Source organism: Bos taurus, chromosome 1 (genome assembly GCF_002263795.3).
Source record: "Bos taurus isolate L1 Dominette 01449 registration number 42190680 breed Hereford chromosome 1, ARS-UCD2.0, whole genome shotgun sequence".
Classification (NCBI taxonomy): domain Eukaryota; kingdom Metazoa; phylum Chordata; class Mammalia; order Artiodactyla; family Bovidae; genus Bos; species Bos taurus.
This window is the reverse complement of record NC_037328.1, coordinates 156,735,831-156,760,623: the sequence shown is the minus strand read 5'-3', so window position 1 is coordinate 156,760,623 and position 24,793 is coordinate 156,735,831. Positions and strand designations below refer to the sequence as shown.

General features: G+C 42.3%; 1 protein-coding gene across 1 annotated transcript in view; it reads right to left on the bottom strand.

Annotated features, from left to right (window-relative positions):
* KCNH8 (potassium voltage-gated channel subfamily H member 8) overlaps nucleotides 1-24,793 on the bottom strand; it is a 503,960-nt gene that overhangs the window by 83,607 nt on the left and 395,560 nt on the right. Inside the window, exons 9-11 of the mRNA XM_024997203.2 lie at nucleotides 12,008-12,207; nucleotides 10,899-11,148; nucleotides 3,939-4,153 (exon numbers count right to left, since the gene is read on the bottom strand). Coding sequence (XP_024852971.1) covers nucleotides 3,939-4,153; nucleotides 10,899-11,148; nucleotides 12,008-12,207 — 665 coding nt within the window. The remainder of the gene's footprint in view (nucleotides 1-3,938; nucleotides 4,154-10,898; nucleotides 11,149-12,007; nucleotides 12,208-24,793) is intronic.

Sequence of the window (24,793 nt, the reverse complement as noted above, 5' to 3'; positions counted from 1 at the left end):
AACATATAAAATACACCGAGTGCATAAAATGAGTAATTATCATGAGGTCGGTACTAGCTTGCCTTTTCACAAACTCAGAACACATTTTATACATTTTAATTAATTGGATGAGCTGCCATTCTAAAGTTACACCGTTTATCAGAGTTCTAGATTCACAGCTCACTGTGACATGCATACCTTTCGACTATCTCTTAAAACACTTTGTTTTTATTTCAAAACGGGTTGATGATCACTCCACTCTTTATCCAGATTGGTAATGCTCTCTGTCACCTGATACTTTATAAGCACTTGTGAGAGAAGGTACATCCAGAAGGCAAGATTAGAAAGACACAAACCAATCAGAGAGAGAGTTAAATCCTACCAGACACAGTGGGGAACCTGGGGATGCAGGCAGAGGATGAAGACAGGAGAGGAGGGGAAAGCAGAAATGAAGGGCTGACCGGTGTGGCAGACGGGCCACAGGAGCTTTAAGAGCGAGGACAGAGCGAAGTTATGTCTGCACTGTTTGCATTCCCATGATGCAAGTGTTCCTCCTAGAATCCCTAGACCAAACTTTCACAAAGGATTCAACCCACCGGAAACTCTGTGTGATTGGGTATTTTTGCCCGTGTGGGTGTGGAAATTAAGGAGAGGGGCTGGGTCCACCTTGGTCTGACACCAGAGCAGTTGCAGCCATGATCACAGGTAATCGTCAGAATAGAAGCCCCACACCCCGCCAAAGTCAAAGTATCCTTAGAAATAGCACAAGATTCTATACATATGCATCAGTGGGAAAGAGAGGGAGGGGATAAATGTTTACATACAGCAGAAACTAATAAAACATTGAAAAGCAATTATACCCCAATTAAAAAAATAGCACAAGACTATTTTTAGTCTATTAGACTATTTTTAGACTATTTTTAATCTCCCCAGGATTATAAAATTATTGGTAAGTATGGTCCAAATTTACCTAGCCTTTAGAAGGCATAGCAACCCAGGATCTCGGCTGTCACTGAGTCATGTGGGACTCTTTGCGACTCCATGGACTGTAGCCTGCCAGGCTCCTCTTCCATGGATTTCCCAGGCAGGAACACTGGAGTGGGCTGCCATGCCCTCCTCCAGGGGAGCTTCCCAACCCACAGACAGAACCCAGGTCTCCTGTGTTGCAGATGGTCTCCTGCATTGCAGGTGGATTCTTTACCAACTGAGCTACCAGAATCTTGAATATAGTGTAAATGTAAATTCTGAGTGCTACAAGATGAGGAACTATAAAAAATAAAGATTTCAGAGCTCCAGTTCCCATTTACCCTTAAAAATGTGGCTCAGAGGGGTCCTCTGTATAGAAGCATAAGATTTTGTTTCAGCCACAGTGAAATAGCTAATATTGAACTAAAAATAATTATAAAGCTGGACAAAACACATGAAAATAACTGTTTAAAAGCAATGGAGAACAACCGACTCAGGTCAGACTTGAAGGGCTATGACCCCTGAGAAAAGGGAAGTCCATCAGTATATAGGCCAGAATCCACTTTGGGGAGCCTTTCCCCTCTCCAGGGGCACTTCCCACCCCAGGGATCAAACCCAGGTCTCCCACATTGCAGGCGGATTCTTTACCAGCCAAGCCACCAGGAAAGCCCCGAGGGTCACGTTTATCTAAGCGTTTTTCTGAGGGAATCTATTGCTTCACTGTGGGGTGGCAGAGTGTAGGAGAGAGAGGAGCAGTCTTCCTGGAGAAGAGCAATCCATGTGTCCCCAAACTCCCAGGATCTGAAGAGTGAATCCCAGGGAGGAGGCCCCCAGGGGTCAGCCAGCTCCTCACTTAGGGGCACAGGGCAGTCTCCAAGGAGCCCGGGGATTCGGTTCCCTCGTGATGCTCGGGGAGGCTCAGGCTGCAGGAAAGGCATGTCAAATAGGAGAAGCTTTGGGCAACACCCAGGGATTTTAGCAGAGATTCTGAAACATGTCTTAGGGGTGAGAGCTGTACCACCAGGGTCGGGGCAAAACTGAAGCAGATCAACCTAACAAAGCCTAGGAGGAACTGTAGGCAGGGTGAAAGCGATTTGTTGGGTACTCTGCCTGTCCCAGGAAAACATAACCCTATTAGAAGGAAAATAATACGAACGCTTTTTTCAAGAATGGCTCAGGTGGTAAAGAGTCTGCCTGCAGTGTGGGAGACCCGGGTTCGATTCCTGGGTCAGGAAGATCCCCTGGAGAAGAAAATGGCAACCCGCTCCCGTATTCTTGCCTGGAAAATCCCATGGATGGAGGAGCCTGGCGGGCTACAGTCCATGGGGTTGCAAAGAGTCAGACACGACTGAGCAACTTCACTTTTTTCATAAACAACATCTACATTGAAGCAAAGTCATGATATCTGTTTGAAAAATAGTAGAGGAAGGAAAGTGACCTCAAAAACAAAAAAACAACCCCTCCCCCCAAAAATAACAGATAAAGAAAAGAGTCTCATTGGCCTTTCAGACACTGGAGGCTTAAAATCACTGTGATGAATGTTTCAGCAAAGACAAAAGGAGAATTAAAAAATGGATTAAAGGTAAGACTTTTTAAAAGTAATTGAATGAAATCTTGGGGTTGAGAGCCAATATTTTCCATTTGTCCATGTTGAGGACATGTTGGCTCTCTCTTTGCTAGTGGTAAAGAACCTGACTGCCAGTGCAGGAGACATGGGTTCAATCTCTGGGTCGGGAAGATCCCCTGGAAGAGGATATATATATGTGGGTTGCCATATAACCCATGGCAACCCACTCCAGTATCCTTGCCTGGAAATTTCCATGGCCAGAGGAGCTGTGTGTGTGATCACACATGTTACTTAACCATTCTGCATCTGTTTTCTGTCCTGTAAAACCTGACACTTAGCTTCAACAGAGGCTTTCGGCACTGAATACAACGTTTTACACTGACAGAGTCCTTAACACAAAAAGTTTCGAAATAAATATTTCCACCTCCTTTGCCCTTTGCCTCCATCCATGGAGAGATGCACGCATTCGAAACTGGTAATCCTGAGCTTCAGAAGGGGCACCATCTGTGTTCTGTCTGTCATTTGATGTCCTCAACCAAGAGGAAGTCAAACAACTTGGATTCCTTCTTTACCGACAGTTTGGAGAATGCTGATGACGATGTCCCCACAATGTGGGTTAGTCAAAACAAGAGCCTCACTTCTTAAACCCTTAAGGAAAAAAATCGAGACTAGCAAGTCTCTGGGGCAGAGCTCAAGGCAGCAGATGAAGGCGTCTGCTGATAGAGAGCGGTATGCATACACACTCTGGCCTGCCTTCCAACAATCATTCCTATTAAGTCATTTGTCTCTCTGACACATTTAATGAAGTCATGTTCACGAGCAGCTTAATCACAGGACACAGTTTGGTACATATTTTGACAGGAAAGCTCTTTGTATAAACTGAAACATGTAGCAAATATATAATTTCATAAAATGCCCATTATGCTTCCAGGGTGACAATCTTTGGTTTGAATCCTTTCATACCTATTTACTCATTTTAAGACAGACTGTTTTGAGTCATGGTTAACAAATAAAAAGATGGTCTTAAGCAAAACGATGTCAAGCCAGTGGTGTAGGGAATACACCCGCGTGTAGCAAACTCTGAACCATACGCCCTATCCGGAAATCCTTAAGTTCCAGAGGAATCACACCTCTCTAGCTAAATATTATATGCCCCCGACATTCATCCTGGTTATAAGCAAATGAAAATAAACAAGAAAAAAATTAAGAGAACTCCTCCATAAATCCTACTTTTCTAAAATATTGATAACATGCTCCCGGTTTGACTCCTGGCTAATTACCTAATTGCTCAATTAGTGACTGAACAGTCTCAGCTTATCTGCTCAGAGATTTTTTGAAGTGAGGTCAGAACATGTTCTTTGCTGTTATAAATGATCTCCAGGCCCTGTGTGTTTGGATCTCAGCAGTAATTAGAAGGGAGACTTACATCACTCTCGTGACCTTCTCGAAGGTTGTATGTGAGGTCATGCTGAATGTCTTCCACAAATTTGTGAGCATATTCTGGGTAAAGGTCCAGAACTTCAAAGAGTCCTTTGAGGATGATACACTGGAGATCACAGTAGGTTAGCGCCTTCACATCCGCGTTGGTCTTGATTACTTGGTCCTTAATTGATAGATTGGCTCCAATTAAATCCCCTTTCCCTTGAAACAGTGAGAAAAGAGACACGTCGCTTGAAAGACGTCATTTGATTTACAGGCTTCATTTCTCTGAAATTACGCTCAAAGAGAAGAGCAACCTTTATCTGGGGCAGGGTTTCTCAGCCTGGGCAGGGTTGAGATTTGGGGCCCCATCATTCTGTGCTGGTGCGGGGAGCATTGGGTACAGGATGGAATGTTTAGTGCATCTCACATCACCCACCCCCAGAGATAACAACCCCAAATATCTGCAGACATTGCCAAACGTCCTTTGGCAATCTGAACCACACCCAGTCGAGAACACTCATCTTGAGGATAAAGCCTAGGAGACTGGGAGTTAGAACTCGTAGGTCACACATGGGCTCACGTCAGTCCCCCGAAGGATTTGGTAAACGACTTTAGGCAAAGCAGTTGACGATTTTGGTTACAGCTGCTTTGACTATTCAAAGGAAATAATATTTTTCTGAGTAAAAATACTTTGGGATCTTGAAGTAAGGCCATCAAGAGGTATATTAATCATGTTGATTCTAGTACTTTGGACAATAATATAAGCATCACCATCTGCTTTCTAATACACTCAAGTTGTTTTATTTATCTCTGAACACGTCTGCAAGACAGGGGGCGGTGTGAAGGAGGAGCGTCAAGAGGCAAAGGCAACTCCTGGGCACCGTGGACAGTGAATCTACTGCACAAAATGCAAAACACGGGGCATAGTTTTAATGCTCCATGACCATGTGAAAATCCCGTTTTCTCCAGCAAAAAAAGAAAGTGAATAAATTAAAACTATGAGCCCTTCCCCTGCGGGGAGAAGGGTCTGACACAAGTCTGTTCACACTCTCCCTCACTCCAGCACCTCTGATATTTGTCTGTAACACCTCTGCCCATCAGTCTTAAACTGGGAACCAGCTTACCTCCTTGAGTTTGCTGATTAGATAATATTGGGCAATTTCTCTGAATCTTTAAAATCTTGAACTTGATTTGAATCAGTCTAACCTAGCAGGAAGGTGAGCATAATCGTAAGTGCTGGCAAAAGCTGATTACAGCGTCAGTTTTATTTTAGACAGAGCCATTAATGCACTCAGCGTCCATGTGAGAAATCAGAAAGAAAATCCATTCAGTTCTCAAACTCAGGTTAAAAGCTGAGGTAATATGACCAAGTTCACAAAGAACACTGGCCTTGGACTCAAGACTGCAACTCAGGAGTTTCTGCTTTATCTTTGTCCTCAAACATCATCATGCCTGCGCTTTACTTTTTTCCAAATGGTCACTTTGTTCCATTTTGTAGAGAACCAACAACCAACATTTTGCCAGCCAAAACCCACCAAGCAAATACTGTCTTTGGAATGTTGTAGAACAAACTGTCCCAACCATTCTTCATTCAATTAATTTTTAAACTTCTAAATGTTTATTTTTTTATTTCACACAGAATTTCTGGAAGCAGTTTCTGGCATGCAGCAGGCTTCAATAAAAGTCTGTTTTATTGAACTTGACAGTAAAAAGAGATGCGCCAACTTATCCATGAATATCTGAGACATTCATAAGTATTTGTGGCAGACCAAAAACTCAAATTATTGAATTATTTCTAGGTATTATCTTTTTAAAACCTTGAAATTGAGCCTATTTGGCAGAAGAAAAAAGACTAAACTCTACATTTACAGACACTAAGAGAATAAATAGCCACGTGGTGCTGAGGAATTTATTGTCACCAACACTAACTTGGCGATTTCTTTTTTCTTGCATGTTTTGTTAGAAATCTAAATTGCTGCTCAAAAATTCAAAGCTGGGTACTGGGGTAAAATGTAAACACAGCCAGGTTGGACTGAGTATAGCAAATGCTCAAGCTTCGTATGCTGTGCTGCTCAGTCACTCCAGCTCACGACCAGCTCCGTGTGACCCCGTGGACTGCAGCCCCCCAGGCTCCTCTGTGCACGGGACACTCCAGGCAAGAAGGCTGGAGTGGGTTGCCGTGCCCTCCTCTGGGGATCTTCCCCACCCAGGGATCAAATCCAGGCCTCCTGCACTGCAGACAGATTCTTTACTGCTGAGCCTCTGGGGAAGCCCCGAGTTTTGTACACCTGAGGAGAATTTACCTTGACGCACCAAGCTGCCACGGTGAGAACTCACATTTTCTACTTGTGTTTGGAAAAACTTTAGGGTCACCCTACTCTCGTACCTTGAGTGGCCACAGAATGGTGATTTCAGCCACAAAGGCCCCAGCATCTTGCTGACTTGGCATTCTAGAATTCTGGTTTTTTATTTATTCAGTGAATATTTATAGATCACTGATGTGTGTGCCAGGCCTTGTGTGGAGCCTAATTTTCACCCTCACTAATTTTACAACTTTGTGGATTACTCACTTATCTGGATTTAGAGCCTAGATCTGAGTTTCTTAATTACTCTGGGTTTCAGTATCCTTATTTCTAAAAGAAGGGAAGGTTTTTGTGTTTCCTTACAGTCTCTGTTGGGGCTTCCCTGGTGACTCAGCTGGTAAAGAATCAGCCTGCAATGCAGGAGACCCCAGTTTGACTCCTGGGTTGGGAAGATCTCCTGGAGAAGAGATAGGCTACCCACTCCAGTATTCTTGGGCTTCCCTGGTGGCTCAGCTGGTAAAGAATCTGCCTGTAATGCGGGAGACCTGGGTTTGATCCCTGGGTTGGGAAGATCCCCTGAGGGGGACATGGCAACCCACTCCAGTGTTCTTGCCTGGGGAATCCTCATGGACAGTGGAGCCTGGTGGGCTGCAGTCCATGGGGTCGCAAAGAGTCAGACTCGACTGAGTGACTAAGCCCAGCACAGCAGCACAGTCTCTATTACTCAGAATTCTGTTTCTGATATTTACTCATCAGTTATCTTTCCATTGGGGGGAAAAAAAGTTGATGGGAGGCATCTGCAAACCTTCCTGGTTAGAGCCATAACTTATGTTTAATCATAATCAGGCAGACTAACGCCATCTGTGAGCAGTGCGTTTACTGGAGCTTTGTTGTCTTCTTTTAAATCACAGTGAAGACCTTGGTGGGAAAACAGTTACTGGGACATGAAATGAAGGTGCACAGGCAAACAAATTCTATCCCTGTGACAAATCCCTGCCTCTCTGTCAACTGCATCGGATTAAGAAATGCCTTCAAGAATTGACTGGACAATGGAATTGCTTGAATAAATTTTGGCTTGACAGGTGCTTGGTGATAGGTTTCCCTTACGATATTATGTATTAATTCATTTTGCTGGCAGAGTGAACATGTATTAAATAGCTATATTTAAGCAATGTGCTAAAGTTTATCAGAGTCAATATTGATTTATATTGGCGGATAAGATGATATTACCATAGGGAAAGTAAAATAGTTGATCTCCATTGAGATAATGTTAACCACAGAGAGAAAATATTAATAATTTATTCTATTTGCTTGGGCTTGGTCCCAATACCACATAGGCATGTTTAGAAGGGCCACATGGATTTAAATCACTTTTGAGAGGTACAGGGTACCAGCAAAGACGTGAAATGTTAAATTTGGGAAGCTCAAGTTATGGAGGAAATCAGGGCCAGGGCACAAGCCAATGGCTTAATCTTTTAGCTGTTAGTATGGGCCACCAGGATTCCCCAGTGGCTCAGACGGTAAAGAGTCCGCCTGCAATGCAGGAGACCTGAGTTCGATCCCTGGGTGGGAGAAGGAAATGGCAAGCTATTCCGGTATTCTTGCCCGGAAAATCCCATGGATGGAGGAGCCTGTCAGGTTACAGTCCACGGGGTCACAAAGAGTTGGACACAACTGAGCAACTTCACTTTCACTTTCTTTCAGAAGCTTTTTTTGAAAGAAGAAAATCTGACGGAATCATGTATTAGAAACAATAGTATTTACATAGAAGCTGTCAAATTTGTACCTACTGTGATGTAATGTCAGGGATAATACTCTCATATTCCATTCCTGGAGCTGTTGCTAGTTAACAAATTTAAACATTCACTACAATTATGGAAAAACCCATAATATATACATATGAAAATGCTGGATCAATTTACTTATATGTATATCAAACCCTAAGTTGCTAGAAAAATAACTAAACCCTGTTATTTTTATTTTGATTAATTATAGTTGTTTTACACTTGTGCTAGTTTCAGGGACGGTAGAACGAATCAGTCATACGTGTTCGTATATCCACCCGTTTGGATTTCCTTCCCGTGTGCGTCGCTGCAGAGCACTGAACAAGCTCCCGAGCTGCACAGCGGGTCCTCGTCAGTGTCTGCTTTATACTCGGCAGTGTTCATGTCACTCTCAGGCTCCCGACTCATCCCGCCTTCCCTTTTCGCCCGGTAACAGTATGTTTGTTTTCTCCATGGGTGTCTCTGTTTTGTAAATAAGGTCATCTGTACCAGTTTTTTTTTTTTTTTTTAAGATTCCACATATAAACGATATCCTATGATATTTATTTCTTTGACTCATTTCACTCAGTATGACAAACTCTGAGTCCATCCGTGTTGATGAAAACGGCACTAAATGCCCTTTGAAAAGCAGACTGTGTCGACAGGCAGGCCACAAAACCCACAGCGGTGCTGAGGAAACCCACAGAAAAATACTTTGTGCTTGGAGCGAGGTTTTCTGAGCAAATTTTCAAAGGATCCTCACTTTTAATTTTGAATAAAAAATGACTGAATGACTGGTTTTTAACTTCACTGAGTGATAAATGGGCAGGGAAGAGTGTTCAATTCTCCTCTTGAAAAACACACGTATATAGAATCTCACCCTCACGCTGATAACAAGCTGGCCACACCAAGGCCAGCTTGTTGCTATTTTATTTAGTCACCCTTCCATGCCTTTCTATCAGGGAGAAAACCATGGACTCCCCAGCAGTCCAGTGGTTGAGGCTCCACCCTGCACGGCAGCAGGTGCCAATTCCATCCCTGGTCAGGGAGTGAAGATCCCACATGCCTTGTGGCCAAAAAGCCAAAACATGAAACAGAAGCAATATTGTAACAAATTCAATAAAGATTTTTTTTTAATGGTGCAAATCATAAAAAAATAAAGGAGAAAAATATAGGGGTGAATCAAGAGTTGGATCCAAACTTTGGAAGGCAAGCCCCAGCTCTCCTCTGATGAAGAGCTCAACGGAGTCACCAGGAAGCACATGGGTGTTTCTCCCCCAGCTGCCTCCGTCTCTGCACCTCTAACCGGGCTCATCACAGCAACCTGACAGGGCTGTAAGACTGGAGCTGGGTAGTGGACACGTAACACTCCGCTCATGTCAGGGGAGCAATCAGTATTCTCTTCCAAAATAGAACCCATCCTGAAGCTTATAGTGAAAATCGACTGACTGCATACTTACAACGGTCATGTAGACTAAAGGCATTGTTTAAGACATAGAGAACAGGCTTCTGGACATGGGGAGAGGGGAGAGGGTGAGACGTATGGAGAGTGTAACATGGAAACTTACAACACCATATGTAAAACAGATAGCCAGCGGGAATTTGCTGTATGGCTCAGGAAACTCAAACAGGGGCTCTGTATCAACCTAGAGGGGTGGGATGGGGCGGGAGGTGAGAGAGGGGTTCAAGAGGGAGGGGATATATGTATACCTGTGGCTGATTCATGCTGAGGTTTGACAGAAAACAACAAAATTCTGTAAAGCAACTAGCTTTCAATTAAAAGATAAATTAATTTTTAAAAAGGCATCGTTGAGAGGGGTAAAGTGAGCTGGATAGAGCGTCTGAAGACCTACGTTAGCTTTGACCTTGGGAAAAAAAATACCTCTCATCTGTCTCTTTGTGTGAGGAAAACTTAACAAAGGTCCCACATGTGAAAATATTTTGTAAAGGGCTAAGATGTCCACAGAATTAGGTTCTTGAAAATGGAAATTTAAAAAAATTTAAAATGCTGCATTAGCCACTTTTAATTAACATAAGTTCTAAACACTGGTGTTCTGCACTGGCGTTCAAAATATATTGTGTACCTGTTTACCTGATTCATTCATAGGCCTTCAAGAAATATGAGTTGAAAAAATAAACAAATGAAAATGATTTTTAAAAGAGGTACACATAAAACTGTATCACTAGATAGGAGCTTTTCTACATCAACCCTGCATGTCATCTGCTGTTAGCTGACCTTTGCATTTCAATAAACACTGATTTCGTCTTAATAGTTGGAGTCAACTTTGTGATACAGAATCTTCCCAAATTGTCCTGTGAGTTTGAGGGAGGAAAATTAGCCAATCATCACCTTGACAGTATCACATTAATGACTGCTACGAGAGTTTATTCTCAATATGCATTCATTTTTGTGCTCTTTGTAGCACAGAAAAAACAATTTTCAATGTTCTTCTCTGAATGGATTCTCCACAAAAATGCAGAAACATTCTTAAAACAGGAGCTATTTCACCAAGAGGGGGTGGACGTCATCATTCATAACCTGGCTTTAGCGATCAAACAGAACTTTGATCAAACAGATCAAACAGAAGTGTTCATTCTCTTGCCATGTTATTGGGAGAAATTAAGCTAACTATTATTTACTCACTAGTAAAATAGGGACAATATTTATTAAAAGTGGCTCTTTAGTAAAAGTCAAAACAGGTGTTGCATATAACAGCACAGTGCAAACTCAGTATATGGCATAACAGCAGCAGTAATAACTTGCAGATTAAACTCATATCCTGAATCGACATACTCTTCCCTCGTTTTCCTTCTCTCAGTCACAAGTTCTCCCCCCTTTTCATCTCCTTAATTCATGCTTCAGAGTAGAATTTCATGGAGCTTTTCAACAAGACCTACCGAGGATGGCCAGCACCGTGCTGTCTTTAAGAACCTCCATGGAGCCCGAGCACACGAAGTAGATGGCCTGCAAAGCGTCCCCCTGGCGCAGCAGGTACTCCCCAGGGGCGCAGAAGGAGGTTTTGATGTGCAGAGACAGAGACCGCAGGCAGCCCCGGCTGGCACACTCGAACAGGGACAGCTGCAAGATCTCCTTGTTCAGGTGCATGGTGATGTCGGAGCGGAGCTCGTCTGGGAAGTCCTTCAAAAGCTGCCAGAGAAGATGAAAGAAGGAACCAAGCTGGGGAGCAGTCCTGTGTCGCTGACCGACTGTAGGACCACAGGGACCTTTCCCCACTGTTTGACCAGTCAGAGGACGAAGAGGAAGCTACATGTACGAATAATCCCGGATTTCTGTGACTGTGACCCAGGCCGTGTGCTCCTGAATCATCAGCTATTAATAAGTCTGGAGAAAGACAATCAATTAATAAAAGACTCTAGAATGAAACATATTGTTCCTTGTGGCCTGCTTCTCACAAAGACACTTGACTTGGGACAGAAGATTTGGAGTTTAGGCCCTCTAGAGTTTCCTTGGCTGTCCTGATCATCTGAAGAGAGGAAAAACCAAACAAGCACTTAAAAATATCGATGGCTGGCTTTGTTGGCAGGTTGATGGGATGGCTGCTTGGCTTATAGGATACTGACAGCGGCGGTCCAGGGTGTTTCTGGAAGCCCAAACATAACATGTTTGCAGAAAAATGCATTTTTTTACTTTGTTGGATCTAAAGGTAAACTTTAGCTTGATTAATCTAATAGCCCATGATTATACCATTCAACTGTCGTAACAATTGGTTCCTTCAAAGAGGGTCATCTCACATGAAAATATGTCTACCTGACTGACCGAAGTAGCAAGCTACTGTGAAACACTGGCCAGTCCACAGTGACATCATGGAAACGTAAGCAAGACCAGACAAAAGAACCCCTGCGGGGGTCATGAGAGGCTAAACGCAAAGAGATAAAGAAGTTGGTAGGTGTGTGCTTCACTTCTTAGACCTGCACTAAAGCGCTTGCTTTTACCTTAGAATACGTGCTTTCTGCCTGAAAACGTCAACAGGAGAAATTCACATTACCTCATTGGAATCTATTCCATTGTTGACTGACCAGGTTGTCTGGAAATACTCCAGCATCCTCTGCTTGAGCTGCTGGGGCAGGTGATGGACACGGATGAAGTCCTTCAGATCCTTGGTTCTGCTGTGATAGAGGGACCACCTGGAGTACATCCTCTGGATGATCGCTGTCACGTTTCCGAACACCAGGGCGTGCATCAAGGCTGAGGAGGCAACGCCACACGTCACGGGGCGGGGCCAAGGCTGAGGAGGCAACGCCACACGTCACGGGGCGGGGCCAAGGCTGAGGAGGCAACGCCACACGTCACGGGGCGGGGCCAAGGCTGAGGAGGCAACGCCACACGTCACGGGGCGGGGCCAAGGCTGAGGAGGCAACGCCACACGTCACGGGGCGGGGCCAAGGCTGAGGGGACAACGCCACACGTCACGGGGGGGGCCTCCTCACCTACAAACCTGCAGGCTGTAGATCCCGATCAGTGGAGCACGCCTGCGTGGTCACTGTGTCACAGCTACTTTTCCAAGTGAAAATCAAGGGATTTTATTAAGATAAAGGCTGTAAGTTGAAGCCGATTTAGCTAGATAAGGTATCTATATTTTATAATGAGCTTGCTTTTCAGCACACTGACTCTTTGTATGCTTGATATCATATTCCTTGACTTGCCAATTTTCAAAGAGACAAGAAACTATGATTTAAAACATTTTAATCTATGAGCAAAGGGTACTTCAAGCTTTGTCTGCTCATATGTGGTGAAGAGGAGAGACTTGTTTATAAAATGGATTCTAGTGCAGCATGCAGGTATCATGACTTCCCTGACACAGTAAGTTAACTGAGATAGTTAACCCATCTACTGGTTACACTTAGTACACTGAATGGAATATCACTTCTCCTTCTTAAATATCTTGTAATTTACTTAATTAACTTCATGAATCATGATTCACATTGAATAAATTATTTTAAAAGGATGTCAGTGATCTTAGATGCTGATAATAATAGAATTAATTTAAATATATATATATTTTTTCTTTTTGGCCTCACCACACAGCTTATGGGATCTGAGTTCCCCCTTCCAGGGACTGAACCTGTGCCCCCTGCAGGGGAAGCACAGATTAACCACTGGACTCCAGGGAAGTCCCAGGAGAAGTTATTATTGAAAGAAACCCGGACAATAGTAGTTACTCAGCAAATATTAGCCAGGTAAATTAATTAACCCACTCTAATGACCATGTTTCTACCTATATTAGAAGACTATCGACAAGCCTTCATTCAGCCATAAACGTGTCTGACCCTATATACACAGCTCTGAGAGGTGAGGGAGTGCCACACGCCGAGAGAGTGCCACACGCCAAGAGTGTATTACACGCCGAGAGTGTATACACGCCCAGTCAGACGATGGCACCGCTGTTCTGACACAGGCGTTTTGCTGCAGCCACTGTGCCATAGGATGCATCCCGATTTAGTCATTTCGATTCCATGTGGCTTGATCAGAATAAAAATATCTTTTGAAAAACACTCAATAATATGAAAACAGACCCCCTTTGACCCACACTTAATCTGTTGGCTACCATTCCGGTTATGACAACAACTTTTATGTTGTACTCTATTCAACATCTGCATTATTCTAACAGCTGGGTATAGTTGGGTAGAGTTTCGTGTGTGCTAAGTTGCTTTAGCTGCATCTGACTCTGTGTGACCTTATGGCCTGTAGCCCACCAGGCTCCTCTGTCCACGGGATTCTCCAGGCAAGAATACTGGAGTGGGTTGCCATGCCCTCCTTCAGAGGATCTTCCAGACCCAGGGATCGAACTCACGCCTCTCGTGTCTCCTGCAGTGGCAGGCCAGTTCTTTTCCACTAGCAGCGACTGGGAAGCCCATAGTTATGTAGGTATGATGAAACTGTTTTAATAATTTTATAGAATAAGCTATCAAGTTAGGGCCTTATAGTTTTATTACAATAACAATTACATTTCAAAAGTAAGTCTATAAAAAAAAAAACTGGGTTAACCTTTATGAGAATATTAGTCTCTTCCCCAAAGCCATCATTTGAAATTAGTTTTAGGATATTAAATGTGACACATTTATATTAATAAAGACTCCAAAAAAGATGTTAGAAATGTAATTGAGGATTTCCTAGACAATCTGAATCCCAGCTCTTTAGTTGCTTTAATTTTAAGAGCGATAGATACTAGAAATTTTGAGACCATTCAAGGAGCAAAGAATCAACAGAGAAAACCAGGAGCTGTGCGTCGAGCCCTTGCTGCCCTTCTGAGAAGAGCCAGATGGTCCATGAATATGTGACTCCCATTTCGATGAGGTTTCTTGGTCAGATAGTATTTTTTTTTTAAACTGGTGTACACTTGCTTTATAAGGTTGCATTAGTTTCTACTGTACAGCAAAGCAAATCAGCTATATGTGCACATCTCTCTCCTCTTTTTTGTATTTCCTTCCCATTTAGGTCACCACCGAGCATTGAGCAGAGTCTCCTGGGCTACAGTTTCTTAGGAGTTATCTGTTTTATGCATAGCAGTGTATATATGTCAATCCCAACCTCTCAATTCATCCCCCACCCCGGGATCCATACATTTGTTCTCTGTGTGTCTCTATTTGTGCTTTGCAAACATAGGTTCATTAGGACCTAATGTTTCTATAGTCCACACGTATGCATTAATATATGGTATTTGTTTTTCTCTTTCTGACTCACTTTATCTCTGCCTCCTCGCTGAGACTTTCCCTCCGTAAAGCACCAACAGAGTGTAATGAGAGATCAGGCTTTGTTGACCAGAATTCCAGAGTGGATGGGGCCTGGGAATGGGATTTGTCTTACAGAAGAAGTAGAGTGTGCAGACGGACTCAACTTCCCAGGAGCTGCACGCTCTGGGGCGGGATCAGGAATCTCAAAGTCAGAAAAGACGTGAAGATTTGGCCCTAAACAGTAGTTGTTGGTCTAACAGTGGGAATGGCCAAGTGACACCACCAGGAGGGAGCCCCGAGAAGGCCTGGGACCCACCTGGGTTTGTGGACCTGGGAGAAAGAATGAGGTGTGCCCACATTTGTGGGCAGATCAACTCTCTGTTCAGATTTCAGCATCAATCCCTGTGGGATTGGCCAGGAGGTAAGACACTCAGGGAAGGGAGCAGCTTCCCACTCCAGTATTCTTGCCTGGAGAATCCCGTGGACAGAGGAGCCTGGTGGGCTCCGGTCTGTGGGGTCACAAAGAGTCAGATGTGACTGAGCAGTTAAGCACACAAGAAGCTCAGGGGTTGGGAGAAATCACTAACTTCAGCAGGTTTTAGTTAAAAAAAAAAAAAAAGACTAAAAATGTCTATTTTGTCTGTTAAGACCTGTCAAAACATTTCTGTGCCAAAATCCCAATTTCTAAGGAATTATGTTAAAGATTTCTTAGCATCAAAATCGATAAATTAGTGCAAATGTGTCAACCTGTTATTATATCCATCCTTCTGAATATTTCAAGATAGCCCCAACTCGAATTCTTTCTTGCCCCTACATTTATCAGAAATTAACCTCTGTCATACTAACTTCCAGCTAATCTAACACTGGACTTAAAACTTTTTATCAGGTTAAACATTACCATTTCTCTATGGAAAATATGGCCACCATGCTAATAAAGTCAACCCATATTAACAAGAAAGGTCTCAATATTTTGAAGAAGTTACTAGAATAGAGTTAAACTTAAGGTCTATATACAGGAGGCAATATAATGTTGCAGAGGAAATATGGACTTTGGAATCAGACCCCACTGGATTTAAATCCTGGTTACACCACCTTCTAATTTTGTAAATCAGACAAGATATATAATTCCCTTGCATGGTTTCTTTATATGTAAAATGGGCATAATTGTACCTTATTGACAGGATTATTCCTATCAATAAGGATTTAAAGTGTTAACATATGTTTTTAAAAAGTGCCTGATATGTGTGAAAAACAGTGGGTGCTCAAATTTATGTTAAATTTTCCATCAAAGTAAAAAGTGCTATGCATTTTCAGGTTGCTCAGTGGTATACAACTGTGGGGAGAAACCCAGATTTAAGGTTTTCCAGCAACCTGTCAAATAATTAAGAATGGTGGTTTGTGTAAATAACTTCTTGATGGAAGAAATTCAAGAAATATTTAAGAAACGCCTGCCACATGCCAGCATGCATAGGTGTATATTCTTTCTAAATGTTCAAAGATGAAATGTCTCTCAAAGGATTAAAACTATTCCAAGAAAAACACATATTGCTTAATAACTAAATGTTGAATGGTTATTTGTAGGTCATAAAGAGAGGTCCATTCTGATGCTTAAATATTTTATTTGCAAGAGGAGATCTCTGTTTATGATAAACACTCAGCAAAGGAAAGAACTGATTCTGCTCCAAGTCCAAGGAGTTAAACATTGATTTCAGGCCGTGTTAATACATTTATGTGACTTCGCTGATGTCCCAGATGGTAAAGCGTCTGACTACGATGCAGGAGAGCCAGGTTCAATCCCTGGGTTGGGCTCAGTGTTTGGAAGCCCCACCATCTGTCAAAGTATGTAGTAATAGTCTTTTATGGCAATTAAACTGAGTATGGAGGACAATTTTATTTCATTTATTAATACTACTTTCCTTATTATGTGTGTGATTTTAACTTTGCTTTGCTTAATTATAATGGGTGTAAGCACTTAAAGTAAGAGAAGTAATACGTTCAGACCATTTAGCATCCTAATTGTACATTATCAATAAAATGAATTACTGGATTAACTGTAGTATTCACAAGTGTTGTTGGAAAGTAGCTAGTGTATGTCTGAGTCATCATAATTTCAAAGTCTCATTTTAGCACAGGAAGTGAATAAGTAGAAGTCACTCAGTCGTGTACGACTCTTTGTGACCCCATGGACTATACAGCCCATGGGATTCTCCAGGCAGGAACACTGGAGTGGGTAGCCTTTCCCTTCTCCAGGGGATCTTCCCAACCCAGGGATCGAACCCAGGTCTCCCACGTTGCAGGCAGATTCTTCACCAGCTGAGCCACAGGGAAGCCCAGTGTATGTCTGAGTCATAATTTCAAAGCCTCATTTTAGCATAGGAAAATGCTTCTAATTTAAGTAGTTAAAAAATAAAACCTAGCTCTCCTAGTCTCTCAGTTTCCAAAGCTATTGCTTCTCTGCCCTGCGTGATCGTTTTCATCCTGGTGAAGTGTGTGTGCAACTGTCAGGCCAGATCACTCCATCTGCTATCAAACTTTGACAGAAGAACTTCTATATCCAGGTCAGTCTGGAAATTATCCTTTGCTTTTCCTTTTATTCCCAGCAAATTTGATGTGTATAATTCTTAAAGTAGCATGCTAGGCCTGCTGCTGAGTGTGTGGGAGGCTCTTTTGCATTGTGTAGGAGTTTTGTATAGAACATATTTTGTAAAATACCATCATAATATCAGGTCTTTGGAGGACATTCAACAATCGGGATCCGAGAAGAAAATAAACAGACCTCGAGTGAAAATGCGTTCTTACAGGCTGCCCGGCTTTCTCTTTCCTTTTTTATCTTTCCTTTCCCTTTCCCCTTTCTTCCCCGCCCCTCCTCTCCCCCTCCTCTCTCTCCCTTTCTCTCCACCACTTCTCTTTCTGGATTTGGAGCAACCTTGCTATCCTGAGATACAACATCAATTCTGGTTCCTTTAGTCAACTACTTTGGAGTGAGTCCACAGTGGAACTAGGCTCTCCTGGTCATAAGCAGACTAGAGTTCAGGCTCGGGGGTATTTCAGCTGCCCTGCTCCTCCCTCTTGCCTACTTATTGCCCTGGAATTTTCCAGTCCTTGCTATAAGTACACGGCTTGTGGGCGGCAGTTGGCGGAGAAATCAGAAAGTGAGATCAACTTTCTAAATGATGAACTGAAATGGCAGTGTAAAGGTACCTTAAAAACAGCAAACTTCTGGGTCTAATAAAACCACATCAGGGTAGTAAATATAGGCTAAGAGGACCCAAGAACGCCTTGGCTGTTGAGTTTAACTCCACATTTCCCATGACAACGATGCCATATTTGAACTAGACATGTTCTTAGTGAGGAGTCCTCTTCATTAGGAAGCTTTGTCTAACCTCCAAGGCTGAGCTAATGGTCCCAATACTTGTGGCTCACTCACTAGGGTACCGTTAAGTCGCCACTAATAAGCAGAAGAACTTTAAAAGACACGGCAAAATGTTCTCAAGATATTCTGTTTGGTGACAAAAATGATATGTGAAATTGATATAAATCTTTCAGAAAATAGGGATGCAAATGTATAAAAAGACTATAAAGAATATCTTTTTGGAGGCGGGATTATATGTACTTTTACTTTTTATGTGGATTTTTCCAGTGCTTTCGAAATGTGCATTATGAAGCTAAAATGGAAAAATAAAGAACATTATCTGCCTAAGTACCTATTTCCATTACTCCACTGTGAACTCCTCGAAGGAAAGCATCCTATCTTAGTCATCTTTGTTTCCCCAGCATCTAGCACAGTGCCTAGAATAATTTTAGTGTGTCATAAATATTTATGGAACTGAAATGAACCTCTGGCACTTTGATACTTTCTTTAAAAAGTTTTATAATCACACCAAAGTAGCTGAGAAAATTCATGAACGGTTTGGTCCCAAGCCTGTCCCAACATCCTGACCCCAATCCCCAAAGGCAGTCTTTCCCAAATTGCTTCTTTTAGGTCTTGTAATTATCATGCATATTGTAGATCACGCCGTTTTACCTCCACTGGTTGACTTATCATATTAAGATAAAACCTAAAAAGCAACTTGACATGAAAGGTCACTGCTGTCAGCTCACCACTATCCCCTTTCTCATCCCACACTAGATAGTCACATTATCATTTTTAGGTCATCTATTATACTTTTACAGGATAAAATTAATACCAAAGACCCACATTGAGGAAATCACACACATGCTAAATTCAGAGCTCACTGAGATTTCTCAGAGTGAACAGACCTATGGGATCCCCTCAGATGAACAGATGGTGTATTATCAGCATTCCAGACTCCCTGGAGTTCGTCTTATAATCACTAATCAGCACCCTCACCAAGGTAACCACGGTTATAAATCACACTGCAATCAATAAGTTTTGCCTCCTCTTTAGCTTTCCTTAAGCAAAGTCCTACCATAACCACTGATCTGTGTCTGTTTGCTCTGGTCAGCATGAGTTCATAAGGTTTATCCCTGTGGTCACGTGACATAGCAGTCCATTCATTCTCATCATGGTACGGTACTCTCCTGAACAATCATTTCACAATTTACATACTTATTCTCCTATTAATGAACATTTCCACTTTGCAATTTTTTCAGTAATGCTTCTATATGTATGTCTATGATGTGTCTACATATGGTTTTCTGCTGGATATACCTTCACAAATGGAATTGTTTAGCCCCAGAAAATAGGCATGTTCAGACTTGGCAAATGCTGACGACTCCTGTACAAACTGACCCACTTTAGAGGAGAAGTCAAGATGCTCCATATCCTCTCAAACTCTTAGGGTGGTCAGTGCTTTCAAGTACACCACTCTGGTGAATGTAAATGCGATCTAATTTTGATCTTAATTTGTATATCCTAGATGAATGAAGCTGGTCAACTTTTTTGTATGTTTATTGTTTATTCTGGCATGGAAATCTATGTTTCAAGCACTTAAAAATCTTTAACACGTTTTTTAGTTGTCTGATCTTATTGATTTGTAAGAGTTCTTTATATATAATACATGAGTCTTTCGTCAGATACATGTTTGTTTTTGCAAATAACTTCTATCCTGTGGTTTGCCTCTTCACATTCTAAATAATATCTTTTGATAATTAGAAAAGGCTTCCCTTGTGGCTCAGCTGGTAAAGAATCTGCTTGCAATGTGGGAGACCTGGCTTTGATCCCTGGATTGGGAAGATCCCATGGAGAAGGGAAAGGCTACCCACTCCAGTATTCCGGCCTGGAGAATTTCATGGACTGTATAGTCCATACCATCACAAAGAGTAGGACATGACTGAGAGACTTTCACTTGATAAATAGAAGCCCTGAAATTCAATTTATCACATTTACTCTTGTGGATATGGCTTTTTGTGTCATGCTTAAGAAATTTTGAATGTGAAGTCAAGTGGGCCTTAGAAAGCATCATGACGAAAAAAGCTAGTGGAGGTGATGGAATTCCAGTTGAGCTATTCCAAATCCTGAAAGATGATGCTGTGAAAGTGCTGCATTCAATATGCCAGCTAATTGGGAAAACTCAGCAGTGGCCACAGGACTGGAAAAGGTCAGTTTTCATTCCAATCCCAAAGAAAGGCAATGCCAAAGAATGCTCAAACTACCACACAATTGCACTCATCTCACACGCTAGTAAAGTAATGCTCAAAATTCTCCAAGCCAGGCTTCAGCAATACGTGAACCGTGAACTTCCTGATGTTCAAGCTGGTTTTAGAAAAGGCAGAGGAACCAGAGATCAAATTGCCAACATCCGCTGGATCATGGAAAAAGCAAGAGAGTTCCAGAAAAGCATCCATTTCTGCTTTATTGACTATGCCAAAGCCTTTGACTGTGTGGATCACAATAAACTGTGGGAAATTCTGAAAGAGATGGGAATACCAGACCACCTGATCTGCCTCTTGAGAAATTTGTATGCAGGTCAGGAAGCAACAGTTAGAACTGGACATGGAACAATAGACTGGCTCCAAATAGGAAAAGGAGTTCGTCAAGGCTGTATATTGTCACCCTGCTTATTTAACTTCTATGCAGAGTACATCATGAGAAACGCTGGGCTGGAAGAAACACAAGCTGGAATCAAGATTGCCAGGAGAAATATCAATAACCTCAGATGTGCAGATGACACCACCCTTATGGCAGAAAGTGGAAGAGGAACTAAAAAGCCTCTTGATGAAAGTGAAAGAGGGGAGTGAAAAAGTTGACTTAAAGCTCAACATTCAGAAAAGGAAGATCATGGCATCCGGTCCCATCACTTCATGGGAAATAGATGGGGAAACAGTGGAAACAGTGTCAGACTTTATTCTTTTGGGCTCCAAAATCACTGCAGATGGTGACTGCAGCCATGAAATTAAAAAACACTTACTCCTTGGAAGGAAAGTTATGACCAACCTAGATAGCATATTCAAAAGCAGAGACATTACTTTGCCAACAAAGGTCTGTCTAGTCAAAGCTATGCTTTTTCCTGTGGTCATGTATGGATGTGAGAGTTGGACTGTGAAGAAAGCTGAGCACCGAAGAATTGATGCTTTTGAATTGTGGTGTTGGAGAAGACTCTTGAGAGTCCCTTGGACTGCAAGGAGATCCAACCAGTCCATTCTGAAGGAGATCAGCCCTGGGATTTCTTTGGAAGGAATGATGCTAAAGCTGAAACTCCAGTACTTTGGCCACCTCATGTGAAGAGTTGACTCATTGGAAAGACTCTGATGCTGGAGGGATTGGGGCAAGAGGAGAAGGGGACGACAGAGGATGAGATGGCTGGATGGCATCACTGACTCGTTGGATGTGAATCTCAGTGAACTCCAGGAGTTGGTGATTGACAGGGAGGCCTGGTGTGCTGCAATTCATGGGGTCGCAAAGAGTCGGACACAACTGAGCAACTGAACTGAACTGAATGTCAGAGAAGTTGGTGAAAGTCTTAAAATAGTAAAACAGAGAGAATCTGGTTTTGGGATAGATGCTCAGGCAGATCCAGTGGGGGGTCCTTGAGCCCTGACTCGCCTTGCCTGTCAGGGCTCTCCCGTATGACCTTGTCATGGGTGGGAACTCCCGTACTGGCTCCCAGCACCCATGATCCAGAGAGTTGTGAATTGGGTGCTTGGAGTTTGTCGATCAACATTCAGAAAACTAAGATCATAGCATCTGATCCCATCACTTCATGGCAAATAGATGGGGAAACAGTGGAAAAAGTGAGATAATTTATTTATTTGGCTCCAAAATCACTGCAGATAGTGACTGAAGCCATGAAATTAAGAGATGCTTACTCCTTGGGGAAAAAAAGTTGTGACCAACCTAGACAGCATATTAAAAAGCAGAGACATTATTTTGCCAAAAAAGGTCTGTCTAGACAAGGCTACCGTTTTTCCAGTAGTCATGAATGAATGTGAGAGTTGGACTATAAAGAAAGCTGAGCACTGAAGAATTGATGCTTTTGAACTGTGTGATGTTGGAGAAGACTTTTGAGAGTCCCTTGGACTGCAATAAGATCCAACCAGTGCATCCTAAAGGAAATCAGTCCTGAATATTCATTGGAAGGACTATTGCTGAATCTGAAACTCCAGTACTTTGGTCACCTGATGCGAAGTACTGATTCCTTTGAAGAGACCCTGATGCTGGGAAAGATTGAGGGCAGGAGGAGAAGGGGACGACAGAGGATGAGAGGGTTGGATGGCATCACCGACTGATTTCCTTTAGGATGCACTGGTTGAATCTCATTGCAGTCCAAGGGACTCTCAAGAGTCTTCCCCAACACCACAGTTCAAAAGCATCAGTTTTTTCGGCACTCAGCTTTCTTTATGGTCCAACTCTCACAACTATATATACTACAGGAAAAAACATAGCCTTGACTAGATGGACCTTTTTAGGGAAAGTAATGTCTCTGCTTTTTAATATGCTGTCTAGTTTGGTCATAACTTTCTTGACAAGTAGTAAGCATCTTTTAATTTAATGGATGCAATCACCATCTGAGTGATTTTGGAGCCCAGAAAAATAAAGTCAGCCACTGTTTCCACTGCTTCCCCATATATTTGCCACAAAGTGATGGGACCAGATGCCATGATCTTAGTTTTCTGAATGTTGAGCTTTAAGCCAAATTTTTAACTTTCCTCTTTCACTTTCATCAAGAGGCTCTTTAGTTTTCTTCACTTTCTGCCGTAAGAGTGGTGCCATCTGCATATTTCATGTTATTGATATTTCTCCCTGCAATCTTGATTCCAGCTAATCCTTCCTTCAGCCCAGCATTTGTCATGATGTACTCTGCATATAAGTTAAATAAGCAGGGTGACAATAGACAGCCTTGATCCACTCCTTTTCCTATTTGGAACCAGTCTGTTGTTCCATGTCCAGTTCTAACTGTTGCTTCCTGACCTGCATACAGATTTCTCAAGAGGCAGGTCAGGTGGTCTGGTATTCCCATCTCTTTCAGAATTTTCCACAGTTTATCGTGATCCACACAGTCAAAGGCTTTGGCATAGTCAATAATGAAGAAATAGATGTTTTTCTGGAACTATCTTGCTTTTTCCATGATCTAGCGGATGTTGGCAATTTGATCTCTGGTTCCTCTGCCTTTTCTAAAACCAGCTTGAACATCAGGAAGTTCACGGTTCACATATTGCTGAAGCGTGGCTTGGAGAATTTTGAGCATTACTTTACTAGCGTGTGAGATGAGTGCAATTATGTGGTAGTTTTAGCATTCTTTAGCATTGCCTTTCTTTGGGATTGGAATGAAAACTGACCTTTTACAGTGCTGTGGCCACTGCTGAGTTTTCCAAATTTGCTGGCATATTGAGTGCAGCACTTTCACACCATCATCTCAGGATTTGAAATAGTTCTACTGGAATTCTATCACCTCCACTAGCTTTGTTCATAGTGATGCTTCCTAAGGCCCCCTTGACTTCACATTCCAGGATGTCTGGCTCTAGGTGAGTGATCACACCATCGTGATTATCTCGGTCTTGAACATCTTTTTTTACAGTTCTTCTGTGTACTTTTGCCACCTCTTCTTAATATCTTCTGCTTCTATTAGGTCCATACAATTTCTGTCCTTTATCGAGCCCATCTTTGCTTGAAATTCTCCCTTGATAGCTCTAATTTTCTTGAAGAGATCTCCAGTCTTTTCCATTCTATTATTTTCCTGTACTTCTTTGCGTTGATCACAGAGGAAGGCTTTCTTATCTCTCCTTGCTATTCTTCGGAACTCTGCATCCAAATGGGTATATCTTTCTTTTTCTCCTTTGCTTTTTGCTTCTCTTCTTTTAACAGCTATTTATAAGGCCTCCTCAGACAGCTATTTCGTTTTTTGCATTTCTTTTTCTTGGGGATGGTCTCGATCCATGTCTTCTGTACAAAGTCATGAGTCTCTGTCTATAGTTCATCAGGCACTTGTCTATCATATCTTGTCCCTTAAATCTATTTCTCACTTCCACTGTATAATCTATAAAGAATTTGATTTAGGTCATACCTAAATGGTTTAGTGGTTTTCCCTACTTTCTTCAATTTACGTCTGAATTTGGCAATAAGGAGTTTATGATCTGAGCCACAGTCTACTCCCAGTCTTGTTTTTGCTGACTGTATAGAGGTTCTCCATGTTTGGCTGCAAAGAATACAATCATTCTGATTTTGTTGTTAGCCACTGGTGATGTCCATGTGTAGATTCTTCTCGTGTTATTGGAAGAGGGTGTTTGTTATGACAAGTGCGTTCTCTTGGCAAAACTCTATTAGCCATACACACACACACACACACACACACACACATATATATACACACACACACACACACACAGATAAAGAGAGAGAGAATGAAATAGCTAAGAATTCTGCTTGCACCATTGTGGGCACAACTAACCTCACTTTGAGATCCAGGCCACACGTGAGGATACAGAGGTGTGTTAGTCATCATCTGAACAACACTACACAAGCATTTGCCATTCAGGAACTCAAAATTCTGATGCCATTTTGGTTGACCAAGGCTTCAACATGGGTTTGATGGCACTTTAGGCCTGGAAGTATTGGGTATTGGAGAACTCAGTTGGTACCCCTTGGGAGAACTAAGGTCTTGCTCAAAACCATTTTCATGTCTCCCCAAGTACTTTAGACA